Source organism: Gasterosteus aculeatus, chromosome 17 (assembly GCF_964276395.1).
Source record: "Gasterosteus aculeatus chromosome 17, fGasAcu3.hap1.1, whole genome shotgun sequence".
In the NCBI taxonomy this organism is placed as follows: Eukaryota; Metazoa; Chordata; class Actinopteri; order Perciformes; family Gasterosteidae; genus Gasterosteus; species Gasterosteus aculeatus.
The window spans coordinates 4,014,457-4,028,195 of record NC_135705.1 but is presented as its reverse complement, the minus strand read 5'-3'; the positions used below and the strand labels follow the sequence as shown (position 1 = coordinate 4,028,195).

The window sequence follows — 13,739 nt, the reverse complement described above, 5'->3', positions numbered from 1 at the left end:
TACCATACGCAGAGACATCGACATTTTGGATAACAGGATGTGTGACCAGGACACATTTATTGTGTTAATTTGTTCTGAACCACGCAGATGAAGGTCTGTTGGTCTGACACTTTGTGCCAGACAGAACTATTTCAAAGATGTTAGGTTGGAATACCTTCATGGTTTTGACATTTTAGTTTCTTTATGCAACACTCTAAGCCACAATTAAATGTTTTACCGTGGTGTTTGGTAAAAGCATTCACAGCGCCCAGGTGATATATATATATATATATATATATATATATATATATATATATATATATATATATATATATATATATATATATATATATATATATATATATTATATATTATAACTATTGGTTGTTTTCCAGAATGTTGCATGAGCATTTTACTTGCCCCACTGGACCAGTTAATAGTCGTACAAAAAAATAACACTGTGTGCCTTCACTCATTTCCTGGCTCTTTAGTCAAATTTGTACAGGATATCAAGCGGTTCTTGTCACAGCGTGAATTGCTTTTTCTTTCAGCAACGTTTTCTTAATTGTTAAATAAAATTGAAATCCACGCATACTCAGGAGAATACATGCACTCAGGAAATGTTTCTGTAAATCTATTGGTAACAGCCTTTCCTTCACTTCTTCAGTACATATGAAATAAATAAGCACTAAACTAAGAAGCCAAACTAAGCGAGTAAAAACATCCCATTGATTTATTTGGTGTTATTTTATATGTACTTCTGACTTTCCTTGATATACATTCACTCTTTGTCCCGCCCTCCTCCTTGGACGTCTTCACTTCATTTCCTGAACCTTTCCTTTCAGTCTCTTTTTGCATATCGACCGTTATATGGGGATCGGCAGAGCCTTTACTTGCCGATGTGGATAAAGTCGTACATGCTTTTGTTTTATTGAGTACAACAGAATCATTTACTTTTCGAACGTTGGTAAAAACTGTCTTACGGTTTACGTCTGACTTCTTTCTCAAGACTAAGGAGGATACCGGTGAAGGAGGCCGACACGGACTGAGAGCATGTTGGCGTCATCATTTACCTCCAGGCCTCCAGCTAAAGCCTCTCAGACCAGCTCAAGTGTCTCTGAACGTAAATGTGACACACAGGATTACATTTAGGTTAAAGATTGACAAGGAACACGGTTCAGTGTTGAACAGGGAGGCTTTATTTACAGTTGTTGGATAATTATTAATAATTTAAACGGAGGCATGCGCAAACACTAAAACATGTGGAACCCAGCTGATATTTTGTGTGCTTTTCATAACACGAGGTTTGGTGCAAGGTCAGCATCTAATCACTGTTCTTTTTTCATCTTGAATGTCCCGTTCCAAAGAGCTTTCTTTCACTTTATTTTGTATTTTCTTCTCCCCAGTTTATTGAAACCCAGTAATAACAAAATTCACAAAAAGCGAAATTCACAAAAATCAGGTTTCAAAACTGGCAAATCTTTTCCTTCCCATTCATCTTTAATGGACCGCGGCATCGTCGGGAGTTCAGGCCCACCGTGTTATCCTAATCCGAAGGATGGAGAGAGAGTCATCACTCAAACATGTCGCCAGAGGGGAATAGAGTTTAAGACGTAGCAAAAATATTCCAGTGAGCTTTTACCTTCGACTGCGAGTTTAGTTGAACACTGCATTCTGCCCAGAGGGTTCTCTGCAACGACCGTGTACTCGCCGCTGTCCTTCGGGCCGACGGTGAGAATCACCATGGAGCAGACGCCGCACGTGTTGGTGATGTAGTAGTTGGTGTTGGTGTTGAGACTGACGTTATTTCGGTACCAGGTGACATGTGGTTTTGGGTTTCCGGTCACGGCACAGCTCATGTAGCACTCGTAGCTCTCGGGGCTCTTGTGCGTTTTTAGCGGAACAGTAAATGAGGGAGGCGTCTCAAAGCTGCAGGTTTTAGTGGCAGGAAGCTTCAAAGAAAGTTTTTCTGGAGGGATACAAGAGAAGAGATATAAAAGCCAGTTAATGTTCATTTTTCATGATTGCTTCATGATTCATTTCATGCGTGTATTTAAGTACAATTATTCATTTATTTGATTATTCATTTCTTCCCATGGAGGCCTGTGATTTCTTTTCTAATCGCTTGACGTCAAAAGACAATAATTGCTGCGTACAACGAAGAAAAACCTCAAGTCCTGACATGTTAATTTTTGGCTTTCAGGCTTAATAACTACTGAAATGTATTAGTTTTGACTGTGGAACTTGACGGATTGACTTACTGATTGCAGTTCTATACGTATCTACATTTATTTAGACCTGGGTTAATGTTCTTTAAACTTTACTGAGGTTGCAACCAACGACTATTGTGTCAGATCAGTTTGATCACACGTTTGAGAAACCATGCGACACCTTGTCATGGTTTGACTTAAAGCAGAAAAGGTTGCATTTTATACTCTTATTTACAATTGTGTACCACTTTTGTTAAACCTGCCTTTTATTCTCTTCACTTCCCAGACTGCGGACTCAGAAGGCTTGGAAAGCCCCATGTCGTTCCTGGTATAGACCCGGAACGTGTACTGCCTCCCAGGCATGATGTTGATGAGAGTGAACTTGTTATTGAAGAGATGGTCTGCCACAGTTTGCCAAGAGCGCTTAACGGAGTCTCGCTTGGTGATCACGTAGTGCAGCCTGTCGTCTTTCTTCTCGTCCGGAGAGGCTGTCCAGGACACCGTCACTGTCCCCGACACGTTCTCCTCCAGCTCCACAGGGCCCGGAGGCTTGGGCTCATCTAGGAACAGAGAGGAAATTCTTTGTGTGGCTCTCTTTGATGAATACAACTTTTGTCTCTCATGAATTAGCTGAAATCTTTAGTCTTTTTTTTCTCCTTTACCTGTGACTCTTATCTCCACACTGGTGGTCTCCTGACCAACGAGGTTCCTGACGATGATTGTGTAGATCCCGGTGTCGTGGCGCTCTGCCGTGGGGATCATCAGCTGTGAAGATGTGTCTGTGTTGCTCACGTTCACATGCTTGCCGACGGGATGACCGTCCTTCAGCCATTTGATAACCGGTACCGGAGACGCCTGCCAGCAACAGGAGGCACGGGGCTAAGACGTGGGTTCCTGCTCATTTTGTAGAACATTGGAGAAGCGTTGGGACATTTATGCTGCAAAGGTTTCTGTCTGAATGTTGTACTGAACCTGAAAGTTGAAGTTGACTCGAGCAGAGTTCCCAGCTTTCATCACAATGAAGTTCTTCATCTTTTTGTCAGTGAATTGAGGTCTCACTGTAACAGTTTGGGAAAATAATAAAAAAGGAAAGTGAAATGTACAACATTTCGACTGCAGGAAATTCACACTCTGCACCATCTCACCTGGAGGAGGCATTGCAATGATGTAGTTGTTCAACTCCTGAGGCTCCCCGTCTCCACCCTCATTGGTGGCTAGAACTCTCACCCAGTACATGGCCATCGACTTAAGACCCATAATATTATAGGAGGTCGTAATGATAGCAGTGGAGTTACAGCGACCCCATTCCGGGTTTTCTGCTGGTCTGATCTCCACAAAATATCCTTTGGCCTCATCCTGGACCCCTTCCTCCTCTGTTGGTTTGGTCCAGCCCAGCAATAATGTTGAGTAGGTGGAGTCGGTCACCTTCAGGTCAATAACTTTACCGGGTGGCTCTGGAAGCATAAAACATTTAAGCATTGATTTTAGTGGAGATTTTAGACAATAAAGTGAGATAATGATATCATAGCTGTTATTGGCTCATTACTCACTCTTTGGATCTCTCGCACACACAAATTCAGAAGGTGAACTTGGCTCTCCGGCACCAGAAACGTTGACCGCTGATACGCGGAACTCATACTCGATGCCTTCAACGACGTCTTTCACTGCATACTTTTTCTCTGGTGGCATGTCAAAGGAAGAGCAAGGACAAAACAATGTAGCATTTAATTCTAGACTCTCACACATTTCCAAAGCACAATGCTACGCCAGTATTCCAACAGCAACACTGTACCTTTGATGGGCTGTTCCGAAGGGTTGACATGGCCCCACAGATTACTTCCCTTTTTGCGCTTCTCAACGTTGTAACCCAAAAGGTTGGTTCCTCCGGTATTAGTGGGTGCAGACCAAGCCAGATTGATACAGTCCTTGAAAGCACTTTCAACTTTTGGTGTAGAAGGAGGTCCAGGGTATGCTGAGTGATGAAATCGAAAACTGACTCGCCTGACAAAGCCTTAAATATCCAAGACACCCTTCAACACAAGTTGTCTAAAAAGACGCACCTTTTGTCCCTGCCTGAATGTCATCCGTCTCCATCATTTCGCTGAGGCCTTGATCAGTTTCCGCCCTGATGTGGTAGCAGTATTTTCTGCCATGATCTACATCAGCATCCCGGTATTTAGGCTCTGGGCCAATCTTGCCTAATTTCTTCCAGCTGTTTCGGCCAATTTGCTGACGCTCCAGGATGTAGTCTGTGACGGGGGAACCGCCGTCGTTTTTGGGAGTCCGCCATTTGAAGTTAATGCAAGCTGCCGAGGCTTCGATAATATCAATTGGGCCCAGGGGTGGTGTTGGTTTATCTGTGGGGAGATGAAACAGAGAACAAACACATTCGTCTTCACCTCCGTTGACATGTGTGACAGCATGCGGCGTACAAACCTCACCTAACACGACCAGCTGGGTGATGGCCTCCGTTGTTCCACATTCATTTTTAATCTTAATCTTAATTTCCCCTGTGGTTTTGCGTTGGCACTTGATGAGCACCAGGCGGCTGTGTGACGATGACTTTTCTATGTGGATGTGGTTGTCCTCCAAGAGCTCTTCACCCTCATTATACCACTGGATCTTCATGGGTTCCCGGCCCACGAAGGACAGTTTGAAGGCTGCATCCTTCCCAGCTTTGATTACAACAGGTTTTGTGAACTCAGTGAGTTCATCGGGGTTAATTCTTGGAGGATCTAGCGGGAACAACACACATATATTATCAATCTGAAACTCTAATGTTGTTTTACAGAGGCTGTCCTTTTGCTATGTCTACGCTGAATGCCTCAAATTAATTCCGGTTATAATACCTTCAACACTTAGCGCAGCTTCTGTTTTACGCCCGTCAGCTTCACAGCGGTACTTTCCAGCATCATCTTCTGTGCAGTTCTTGATTATTAGTTTGCGATAAGTCCCGTCTTTAACAATACAGATATCCTCTGACGCTGTTACCTGGAAATGATTGAATGATTCACATGTAAACCCTCTTAAGAAGAAAGTTAAAGATGGAAGCTCTTCCTGTGTCATCTTCTCTTCACCTCTTTCCCATCTCTGTACCAGACTCCATCACAGTCCTCACTGCTGAGCCTGCAGACCAGTTCTGCATCAGTACCAATGATTGCGGTCACATCTGACAGTCCAGCCGTAAAATATACTCCCGGGTCTTAATGTAAGAAGAACATAGTTAATCGGGAATAGTAATATATGCACAGTAAAGCAGTATTAGGAATAATTACTATGTTTTAATGCATACCAATGACTGTGTCAGCAACAAGTGGGGCTGTTCTCACTCTTTTTTTTCTCTCTTTTGCCGGCTCCTCTTCTTCAGTATCAGCAACCTCTGCCGGAGCCTCGTCTTGCACATCTTCCTCTTCCTCAACCACAGGGATTTCCTCTGCTTCATCTGCACCATCTGCTCCCACTTCTACCCTTTCTTCCGTCTTTGCCTTGGCCTTGGCCTTTGCTTTTGGCTTGGCTTTGGCTCCGGCTTCCTTCTGCACTTGCACTTTAGCTTTAGCCTCTGCTTCCGCCGCCGCCGCCGCCGCTGCGGCAGCAGCCCTGGCTTCCGCCTCGGCCTTTGCATTCGCAATCAACGTCTCTCTCTCTAGCTGTATCTTAGCTTGTTGCTCCTCAGCAATCTTCAAAAGGTCGTCTCCACCACCCCCCGCTCTGGTAGTTTTGCGAACCTTCTTTTTTCCGCGTGTGTCTGGATCATTGTCGGCTAAAAGACGGAACACACACACACACACATTTGAAGGGTTTTCAGATGGATTTTGGATTATTTCGAACAGTCTGAATATATGTTGTTTAAAATGTGTATACAGCACCTTCCACTACAAGCCAGGCATTGCAGGAGTTAGTTCCAGTCACAGCTGCATAGATTCCTTTGTCCAAAAGCAGGCAGTCCTTCACCACCAAAGTGTGTATCAGCATGTCCTCTGACACACTAATGTCGTATTTTTCCCCTTGTTCTAGTGGCACATTCTTTCCCATCCATTTTAACTTTTTCAGGGGCTGTGAGAGGACACACTCAAACACAGCGTCCTGTCTTTCCTCTGCTTTCACATCTTTAATCTTGACCAAGAAGTCCACTGGGGGAACTGGAAAAACAAAAAACAGCATTATAAAACCATGAATTATTATTTTCCGATTCCTTCCTAAAGACAAATTGTGTGTAAAACGTCTGTGTGTGTATTGTGAAGATAAGTCATTTGGTGAATATTCTTACGTTTGAAGTCAGTTGAGAAGATCTTCACTCCATCTACCTCCACTTGGTACAACCCTGCGTCATCTGGGTCAACACCATTGATGCTGAACACAAATTTCTTTCCCACCTGCCTCAGGCCATGTTTTACATCCGTGTCGATTTCATAAGGAATCATAACTCCATCCTGTTTAAACACAAGTGGTCATAAATGTTAAAGCAGGTTTTAGTTTAAGACTCAGCCTCACTTGTTTACCTAATTCACCTGTAGGACAAAAACTAAAATATTTCAAATGAGACATCTCACCTTGAACAAGAAGATTTTGCTGCTGGGGTCTTTGAGTGACATTTCCAGCTCAAACTCTGCATCACCATCGTCCTTCAATGCAATGGGCTTTAGGTTGCACAGCCTTTCAACAACCTGTATTAATTGGAATCAGGAATAATTATGTTTCAGAGTTTGGACTTGTATTATAGCATTTATTCATGTGATTGTAGATGTCACTTTGAGGAGGCTGAAACATACCCTTTGTTGCTCGTACTCTCTCTCGATCTTCCGCTCATTAAGTTTCTTAAGCATCCCACGGAAGTCAGTGACACCGTACTGAGCACAGATGCTCTCGTAATCTTTCTTGTCTGCACTCATCAGCAGTTCCCAAAACCTTTCATCAATTTCTGGTTTTGTGTTCTCTTTTGCATCAGTATCAACCCTACAAAAGAACCAAGCATATTAGTAAACACTATGGGTTAATAATATACAATGTGAATGTATTTCTTACTTATTTCTTAAGGCCTTTTTGAAGTCCTCAGGTGTCTCTCTGACCGCTACAACACAACCAATAGCATTTTGTTAGCATGGCAGCTTTAACTTATAGATGTATATATACTTTTAGATAGACGAAATGTAGACTTTGTACCTGTTCTCGATTCTTGCAGGGCTTTGCTCTTCTTAAAACCAACTAAAATGGAAGATAACAAAGTGAACATAGACAGTTGTTATTTTTCCCAAATTATATTAGAACGATATACATTGCAATGAAAGTGAGTAACTGACCCTCAATAATGTTGAGCGTGGCGGTCACAACCGCTTTTCCGTATTCATTCCTGGCAAAACACTTGTAGGTGTCTGCTTGATCCGCAGTTACATCAGGCATCTAAAAGCCAAAAAACAGTGCGAGACGACCGGCTGATGATTCCAACGTATTCATCGATTAGCTTCTCTTCTTTAGATATGAAGCGTTCCTTAAGACACACAATGATCTCACCTGTAGTTGGTATTCGCCAGCAGTCGCATCATAGACGATTGTGTTCCCTTCTCCATTGAGCTCCCCGTTATTTCTCATCCAGGTAACAGTCGGCTTTGGGTTGCCAGTGACGACTGCTCTGAAAACAGCCAATTTTCCTACAGAGATGGCAGCAACATTTTTTTTTTAATTATTCTTAAAAAAACTGTAAATTAAATAGGTTTGTGCATTTGACTAGAGGTTGAATTTGACTTTACCTTCTTGAATGGTTAGAGCGATAGGTTTGCGAGTGAAATCTGGGGTGGTCATGCCCTCCGGTAGTTCTTCCACATACTGGGTGATCATAACTCCAGGCACTTTTGACCTCTTTTTAATTTTCACTGTCATTCAATGAGAAAAAAATAATGTAGGACGGTATACCAACTTCCATCCGTCTCAGAATAAGCTGAACTGCATGTGGCTTTCATCACATATCCTACTGTTTGTCCGTCATTTGAAGGCGGGTGTTTTTCTTACCTTGTCCCGGAGCAGTTGGCTCCTCATCCTTTGCTTTACGTATATTAAACATCTTGATCTTGACAAAAGCTTCTCTGTTAATGGAAAAAACACAACATTGCAATGCACTTTTATAACATTTCATTTTTATTAAGGAAACATTACGTTATCTCATATACTGCTTAACTTAGTTTTCACTTAAATGGTTTATTTAATTATATAATCAATGCCCAACTTATACTAAATTTCAAATGTAGTCTGAAGCTGCATGACCAACTCTTCCTAACCATCTGTCTGAGTGGGTATTACACCTATTATGCCTGCTTTTAAGACACAACGTTGTGTCTTAAAAGCAGCTTTACTGTCACTGCAGTTCTTAGTAAAGCCTATCCTTCGAGAGACCATTGAAATGTGATGGGACACAATGTATTCCTCCTTCCTATTACAAGCGCTGCATTGTGGGACGTCAGGGTTGAGCTATGGCCGTAAGATGTATGTCGCAAATGGTGTGAGGAGACATGCGTAACTCTATCTGTTCTATATGTGAAAGAATTCCTGGGATCGACCCTTTGTAGATTCCTCAGTGGACGGCTTAATTTGGCAGGCAATAGGTCACATACCTCATAAAACATTTACAGTACTGAATCATTACTCAGGAGTTTGCACAAATGCATGCCTTACTGCAAATTAGTCCAAATTATTTTTATATTATTTTTTCCCAGAATTCTCTTGGGGTAAAAAAGATGAAATAGGATTAAAAAAAAAACGCCACAAGTAAAGCCTAAAAGTTGTGTTGTTCTAAGTCTAAATGTGTTTAAATTAAAATTGTTTTGAAACTATGAGAAGGAGGAAGTATAATTGGTAATTAAATTGCAAGCTTCAGTCCCCACACGTCAAAATGTAAAAATTTTAAAAATCAAATACTGTAGTATTTTAGTATGTATTGAAAACACATTTTTCACCAACATTCTCATTGGAGGTGTTAATTTGAATAGATTTTTGTTGCAATTAGACTGAAAGACAACATTTTTAAATTATTTAAATGATATCATATATGAGTGATATATTTGATTGGAAGATACAAAGTTAAACTAACAAAAGCTTTATTTAGAAAAGCACTGATATACTTAATCTTATTATTGATATATCCTGTATTTTTTTATTGCTAATCAATCAATTATTCTGGCCTAAGAAACACATCATTGCTTTCATAAACAGCATACAAACAACATCAAGCCTCAAAGGTACTGAACTGCTTTTCAGAATTTTGACTTTGACTTTGGCTAAATAGTAAGATGTCAAATACCCAACATACCTAAGGTTAATATTCAGTAATATGCAAAGTAGTGTCAGGTTGGCCAATGTATGTACATACATATGTACACAAATTGGCTCACAGAATGTTTTTAGGAAATATAGAGAATTTTGCCAGTATTTGTACTTACTATTTTTATTTTCAAGTGAATTTCTGCTCCCGGCCGGATTGCAGCTGATTCTTGAGTAAGGGCTCTTCCTTTTGAGAGGCAATAAAGTCATTCAGAGAAACACCACCTAACCCACTGCTTTTTCTCACTGTGGCTCCTGGGGATAGGTTTACTGGCATGCACCTGGGCCCTAAAGTCCTATAGGATGTTCAAAAAGGGGCACCATATCAAATTCAGGAGTGGACCTCCTAATCCCTCCCTCTAAACTGGGATTCCAGCTACAGGCTACTTTTTGTTTAGAAGAGAAGTCTCATCGGAAGTGACATTGAGGTGCCATGAGCTGAGCTGCGTCTCCATCGTCATCCCAACATTCAACAGGAGGTACGTGCCAATTACTTTCAGATTGTTTTTCCGTGCATTAATTTTCTCAAATATGAATGAGCGATCAAGTGATTCAGCAAAAGTTGAGAATTTGCATGAATGTTTGTATTTTGTTATTGATGTGAAAAGCTCTGGATCCACCAGTCAAAAAGCAAACACAAAAATGGAAAGCTGAATTTTAATTTTTTAACATTTTGGACTGAAACCCAACAGAAATGACGTTGACAAAGTTGCATATATTTTATAACATTGTAACTAGAACTTCACTTTGAAACTGAGAGGTGTCATCCTGCTCTCGTCATACACGTTTTATCCCATGGTGCAACTGTTCACTCTCTCTTCTTCTGTGACTCTAAACTTGGACATATGTCTGACCTCTCAAAAAAAATGCTCAGTGTGGTAATTCAAGAAGACTGGGCATAAATTATTCACATAAACATTTATGGAGATGAACAAGTGGTATGAAGTTTGATACTTCCATGCCATGTCAAGACCTGCATACTGGACATTTTCTTTTTGGAGCTAAGTATTTTTCAAATTGATGTAAATCAGATTAAAAATCCCACCTCACAATAGCAGTATGACATAGTTATTTATACTACACCGAAACAGTTTTATCACATAACACACTGTAACAGTCAGTATCATATACATTTGTTGTTCATTTTTTGCTGTTAAGTCATTTGGCAGAAAACTGTAAATCAATTATGACAAAAAAGTAATTTGATCAAAACCACACCCAAAAAATAATTCAAAGACACTAAGGGCTCCGTTAGGTTAGTCAAACTTCTTGTAATATGACTAAAAATCAATAAAAACACTGTTACATATACTGAAAATACATTTGCTATTTAACATGAATGCTACATGCATTATAGTATAAGGCATTGCACACTAGTAAATCTTCCTTTTGATAGAGATTATCCAATAGAAATCCAAACAAGCCAACCAAGTTTGTGGCTTTTATCTCAGCAAAATGTGCATCTGTAAGACTTGATTGTGAGTTAAACTTTAAACAAATGCCGCCAATAGAAACCAATTGGTAAAGTATCACAGCAATAGTAAATAATCATTCATCTGCATTTGACAATTTGTGAATTTCCAACAAATTGTCTTTAAGCATTTTGGAGCAATTCTTCCATTTTCATTTATTCTGAAAAAAAAAGACAGTTGTTACTTTCAGATTGGAAATTTCCTCCCCGTATAACATTCCTATTCCTGCAGACATGGTGAAAGCATCTTTAAAATGACATTTCACTCTGGAAAAGATGTACCTCTGACTGTCAGTTTAGTGGAGCATTCAGCCCTCCCCAACGAGTTTTCCGCCACAATCTTGTACTCGCCGACGTCTTTAGATCCGACCCTCAATATGAGCAGAGAGCAGACTCCGCAGGTGTTGGAGATGAAGTAGTTGGTGTTGGTATTCAGACTGATGTTGTTGCGGAGCCACGTCACATGAGGTGTTGGATCCCCTTTAATGGCACAGCTCATGTAGCATTCGTACCCCTGAGGAGCAGTGTGCATTTTCAGGGGCACAAGGAACTTGGGAGGACACTGAAGATCACATGGCTTCGTCTCTGGCATGGACACAGTGAACTTTTCTGGAAAAGAGGACATTTGCATTGCATCAAATTATAACCGTAATCATCTAACAAAAGAACATTGACCATAGTAAGCAATGTTCACTGTTTCTGTGCCAAGCCAGGAAGTTAGTTTGATGATCAGATCATTAAAAGCCAACATATCACCCAAATCAATTGGTGAATATGTACAGACTATGCATGGTTAAATCTTGACAAAATGACCAAAATAGTTAATTGCCAAACCAAGGGTTCGTCCTTAGACTGAGGAGGTTTTTTTTTTATTCACTCACCAAAATGTGCTTGATTCTGTGTATTTTTTTCAAATAGAGATATTTGTCTGTTTCTTCACAAACTGTGGAGCCCGGCACTTACATACCTCTTTTGCTGGGGATCAGCCACTTCTGTGATTCGGAGTGCTTAGAGGAGCCCATATCGTTCTTTGCGTAGACCCTGAATTGGTATTCTCTGCCCGGCATTATGTTGCAGAGTGTGAATCTGTTGTTGAAGATGCGATCTGCAATGGTGTGCCACGTGCTTTTACTCGAGTCGCGCTTAGTCACCATGTAGTGCAGCCTGTCGTCACGTTTCTCATCCGGCGATGGGGTCCATGAAATAGTCACTGTGCCCGGCACGTTTTCGTCAGTCTCTACGGGACCCGGCGGCTTCGGCTCATCTTGAGTTGCAGATGCAAATTGTTACATTTTTGTCCACAGAATATGGAAAAGGTGGAAATGATTTATAGTGTAAGAAAGTACAGCCTTTTTGTCGAACTCACCAGTGACTCTTATTTCAATGCTGAATGATTCTTGGGCGACAATGTTCTTGACAATGATGGTATAGATTCCAGTATCTGAGCGCTCGGCGGAAGGAATCAGCAGCTGGGATGTTCCCTCTGCATTGCTGATGGTCACCTTTTTAGGCACTGGCGATCCATCTTTCAGCCAGATGACCTCGGGCCAAGGAGATGCCTACAAAAAATAAGGAAGTATAATTTTTGGGTGGAAGACGTAATTGCATTACTTTATATTCATTATGATGGATATTCTTCTGAAAGTACCTCAAAGTTGATGGTGAATCGTGCAGAATTCCCTGCTCTGACCACCATGAAACTCTTCATTTTGGCATCTGTGAATCGTGGTCTCACTGGGTGAACGGAAGGATAGAAGTGGTTCATTTATTGTCATTATTGTTGCTGTTTACGATGACTTATTAAGAATAACGTACCAAGCAGAAAAATCCTCCAACTTTAATGGGCAGATTTTATTTCTAAATACACACGGTGGCCTGTTGCTACAACCCTCACTTACTAATTTCATATTTTTGTAATTATCTTGATTGTTCAAATCAGGCATTAATGATCTTAATTATCCAATTAACTTTGAGTCTGTATTTTCACAATAAGCTGCGCTTAGTGCTCCCGAAATCTACATAGTTGATTTGGATCAGTTAAAAATTCAGATTTTCTTTGTCGGTTGGTTAGACTATTTCAATTTTACAACCACTGGGCTTTTAGCTTTAAAGTGGTTTCCCTTCTAATCACAATACTGATTTTCTTACCAGGGGGGGGCGTCGCGAGGATGTAATTATCCAGCTCCTGTGTCTCTCCCTCTCCTCCATCGTTAGTACCCACTGCTCTCACCCAGTACATGCCCATTGACTTCAAACCTTTCACTGTATAGGTAGTCATGGTTATTGCATTGGAATTGCAGCGGTCCCAATCTGTGCTCTCTGCAGGCCTGATCTCCACAAAATATCCCTTGGCTTCATCCTCAACCCCCTCAATGATCTTGGGTTTGGTCCAAGACAGGGACAGGGTGGTGTAGGTGGAATCTGTCACTTTGAAGTCTATGACTTTACCAGGAGGCTCTGTAACGCATCAATCACATTCTTGAATCACAAGTCGTAGCCTATGTGACGTGTTGATGAAATAATGGGTGTGATACGTGCTCTAAATGTCCACCTACTTTTAGGATCTCTGGCAAACACAAACTCAGATGGTGTACTGAACTCCCCCGCTCCGGAGTTGTTGATTGCTGAGACGCGGAATTCGTACTCCATGCCCTCAACCACATCTTTAACTCCACATCCCTTACCTGTATAGGAGAAAGACAAATGCAAATACAATACATGATCAGATGTTCCCTTTTGAGTCGAAATAGATCATTGTAACAGGATGCAAT

General features: G+C 41.0%; 2 protein-coding genes and 1 long non-coding RNA gene across 10 annotated transcripts in view; 1 reads left to right on the top strand and 2 right to left on the bottom strand.

Moving 5' to 3' along the window:
* Positions 1–1,155: 1,155 nt before the first annotated feature.
* Positions 1,156–9,873, bottom strand: igfn1.3 (immunoglobulin like and fibronectin type III domain containing 1, tandem duplicate 3). Its single transcript, XM_040203628.2, has 24 exons — positions 9,617–9,873; positions 8,193–8,266; positions 7,934–8,056; positions 7,698–7,834; positions 7,487–7,586; positions 7,350–7,391; positions 7,212–7,257; positions 6,959–7,142; positions 6,740–6,853; positions 6,457–6,619; positions 6,056–6,328; positions 5,482–5,949; positions 5,267–5,391; positions 5,039–5,180; positions 4,631–4,924; positions 4,250–4,546; positions 3,982–4,161; positions 3,740–3,868; positions 3,335–3,643; positions 3,162–3,247; positions 2,852–3,044; positions 2,453–2,749; positions 1,622–1,948; positions 1,156–1,525 (listed from the first exon to the last, which is right to left on the bottom strand). The coding sequence occupies exons 2-24, from the start codon at positions 8,242–8,244 to the stop codon at positions 1,521–1,523; spliced, it is 4,086 nt and encodes a 1,361-aa protein (XP_040059562.2). The 5' UTR covers positions 8,245–8,266; positions 9,617–9,873; the 3' UTR covers positions 1,156–1,520.
* The window catches only part of LOC120835082 (uncharacterized), a 21,316-nt gene continuing 17,450 nt past the window's right edge, over positions 9,874–13,739 (top strand). The window contains exon 1 of the long non-coding RNA XR_005714535.2: positions 9,874–9,976. This is a non-coding gene — a long non-coding RNA (uncharacterized LOC120835082). The remainder of the gene's footprint in view (positions 9,977–13,739) is intronic.
* Positions 10,141–13,739, bottom strand: part of igfn1.1 (immunoglobulin like and fibronectin type III domain containing 1, tandem duplicate 1) — a 19,428-nt gene continuing 15,829 nt past the window's right edge. For all 8 annotated transcript variants that reach the window (XM_078092864.1, XM_078092867.1, XM_040203625.2 and 5 more), the window contains 7 exons: positions 13,524–13,652; positions 13,117–13,425; positions 12,617–12,702; positions 12,335–12,527; positions 11,936–12,232; positions 11,251–11,577; positions 10,141–11,129 (listed from right to left, as the gene is read on the bottom strand). In XM_078092864.1, coding sequence (XP_077948990.1) covers positions 11,125–11,129; positions 11,251–11,577; positions 11,936–12,232; positions 12,335–12,527; positions 12,617–12,702; positions 13,117–13,425; positions 13,524–13,652 — 1,346 coding nt within the window. In that variant the 3' untranslated portion in view covers positions 10,141–11,124. The remainder of the gene's footprint in view (positions 11,130–11,250; positions 11,578–11,935; positions 12,233–12,334; positions 12,528–12,616; positions 12,703–13,116; positions 13,426–13,523; positions 13,653–13,739) is intronic.

What these genes read in the sequence shown, in the direction of transcription:
- igfn1.3 (XM_040203628.2), bottom strand. Translation starts at nt 8,244, where the DNA reads ATGTTTAATATACGTAAAGCAAAGGATGAGGAGCCAACTGCTCCGGGA. An exon ending in GAGAGTACGAGCAACAAAGG is followed by an intron (nt 6,854 to 6,958) that starts GTATGTTTCAGC and finishes CAATTAATACAG; the next exon opens with GTTGTTGAAAGGCTGTGCAA. An exon ending in TTCGGAACAGCCCATCAAAG is followed by an intron (nt 3,869 to 3,981) that starts GTACAGTGTTGC and finishes ACATGCCACCAG; the next exon opens with AGAAAAAGTATGCAGTGAAA.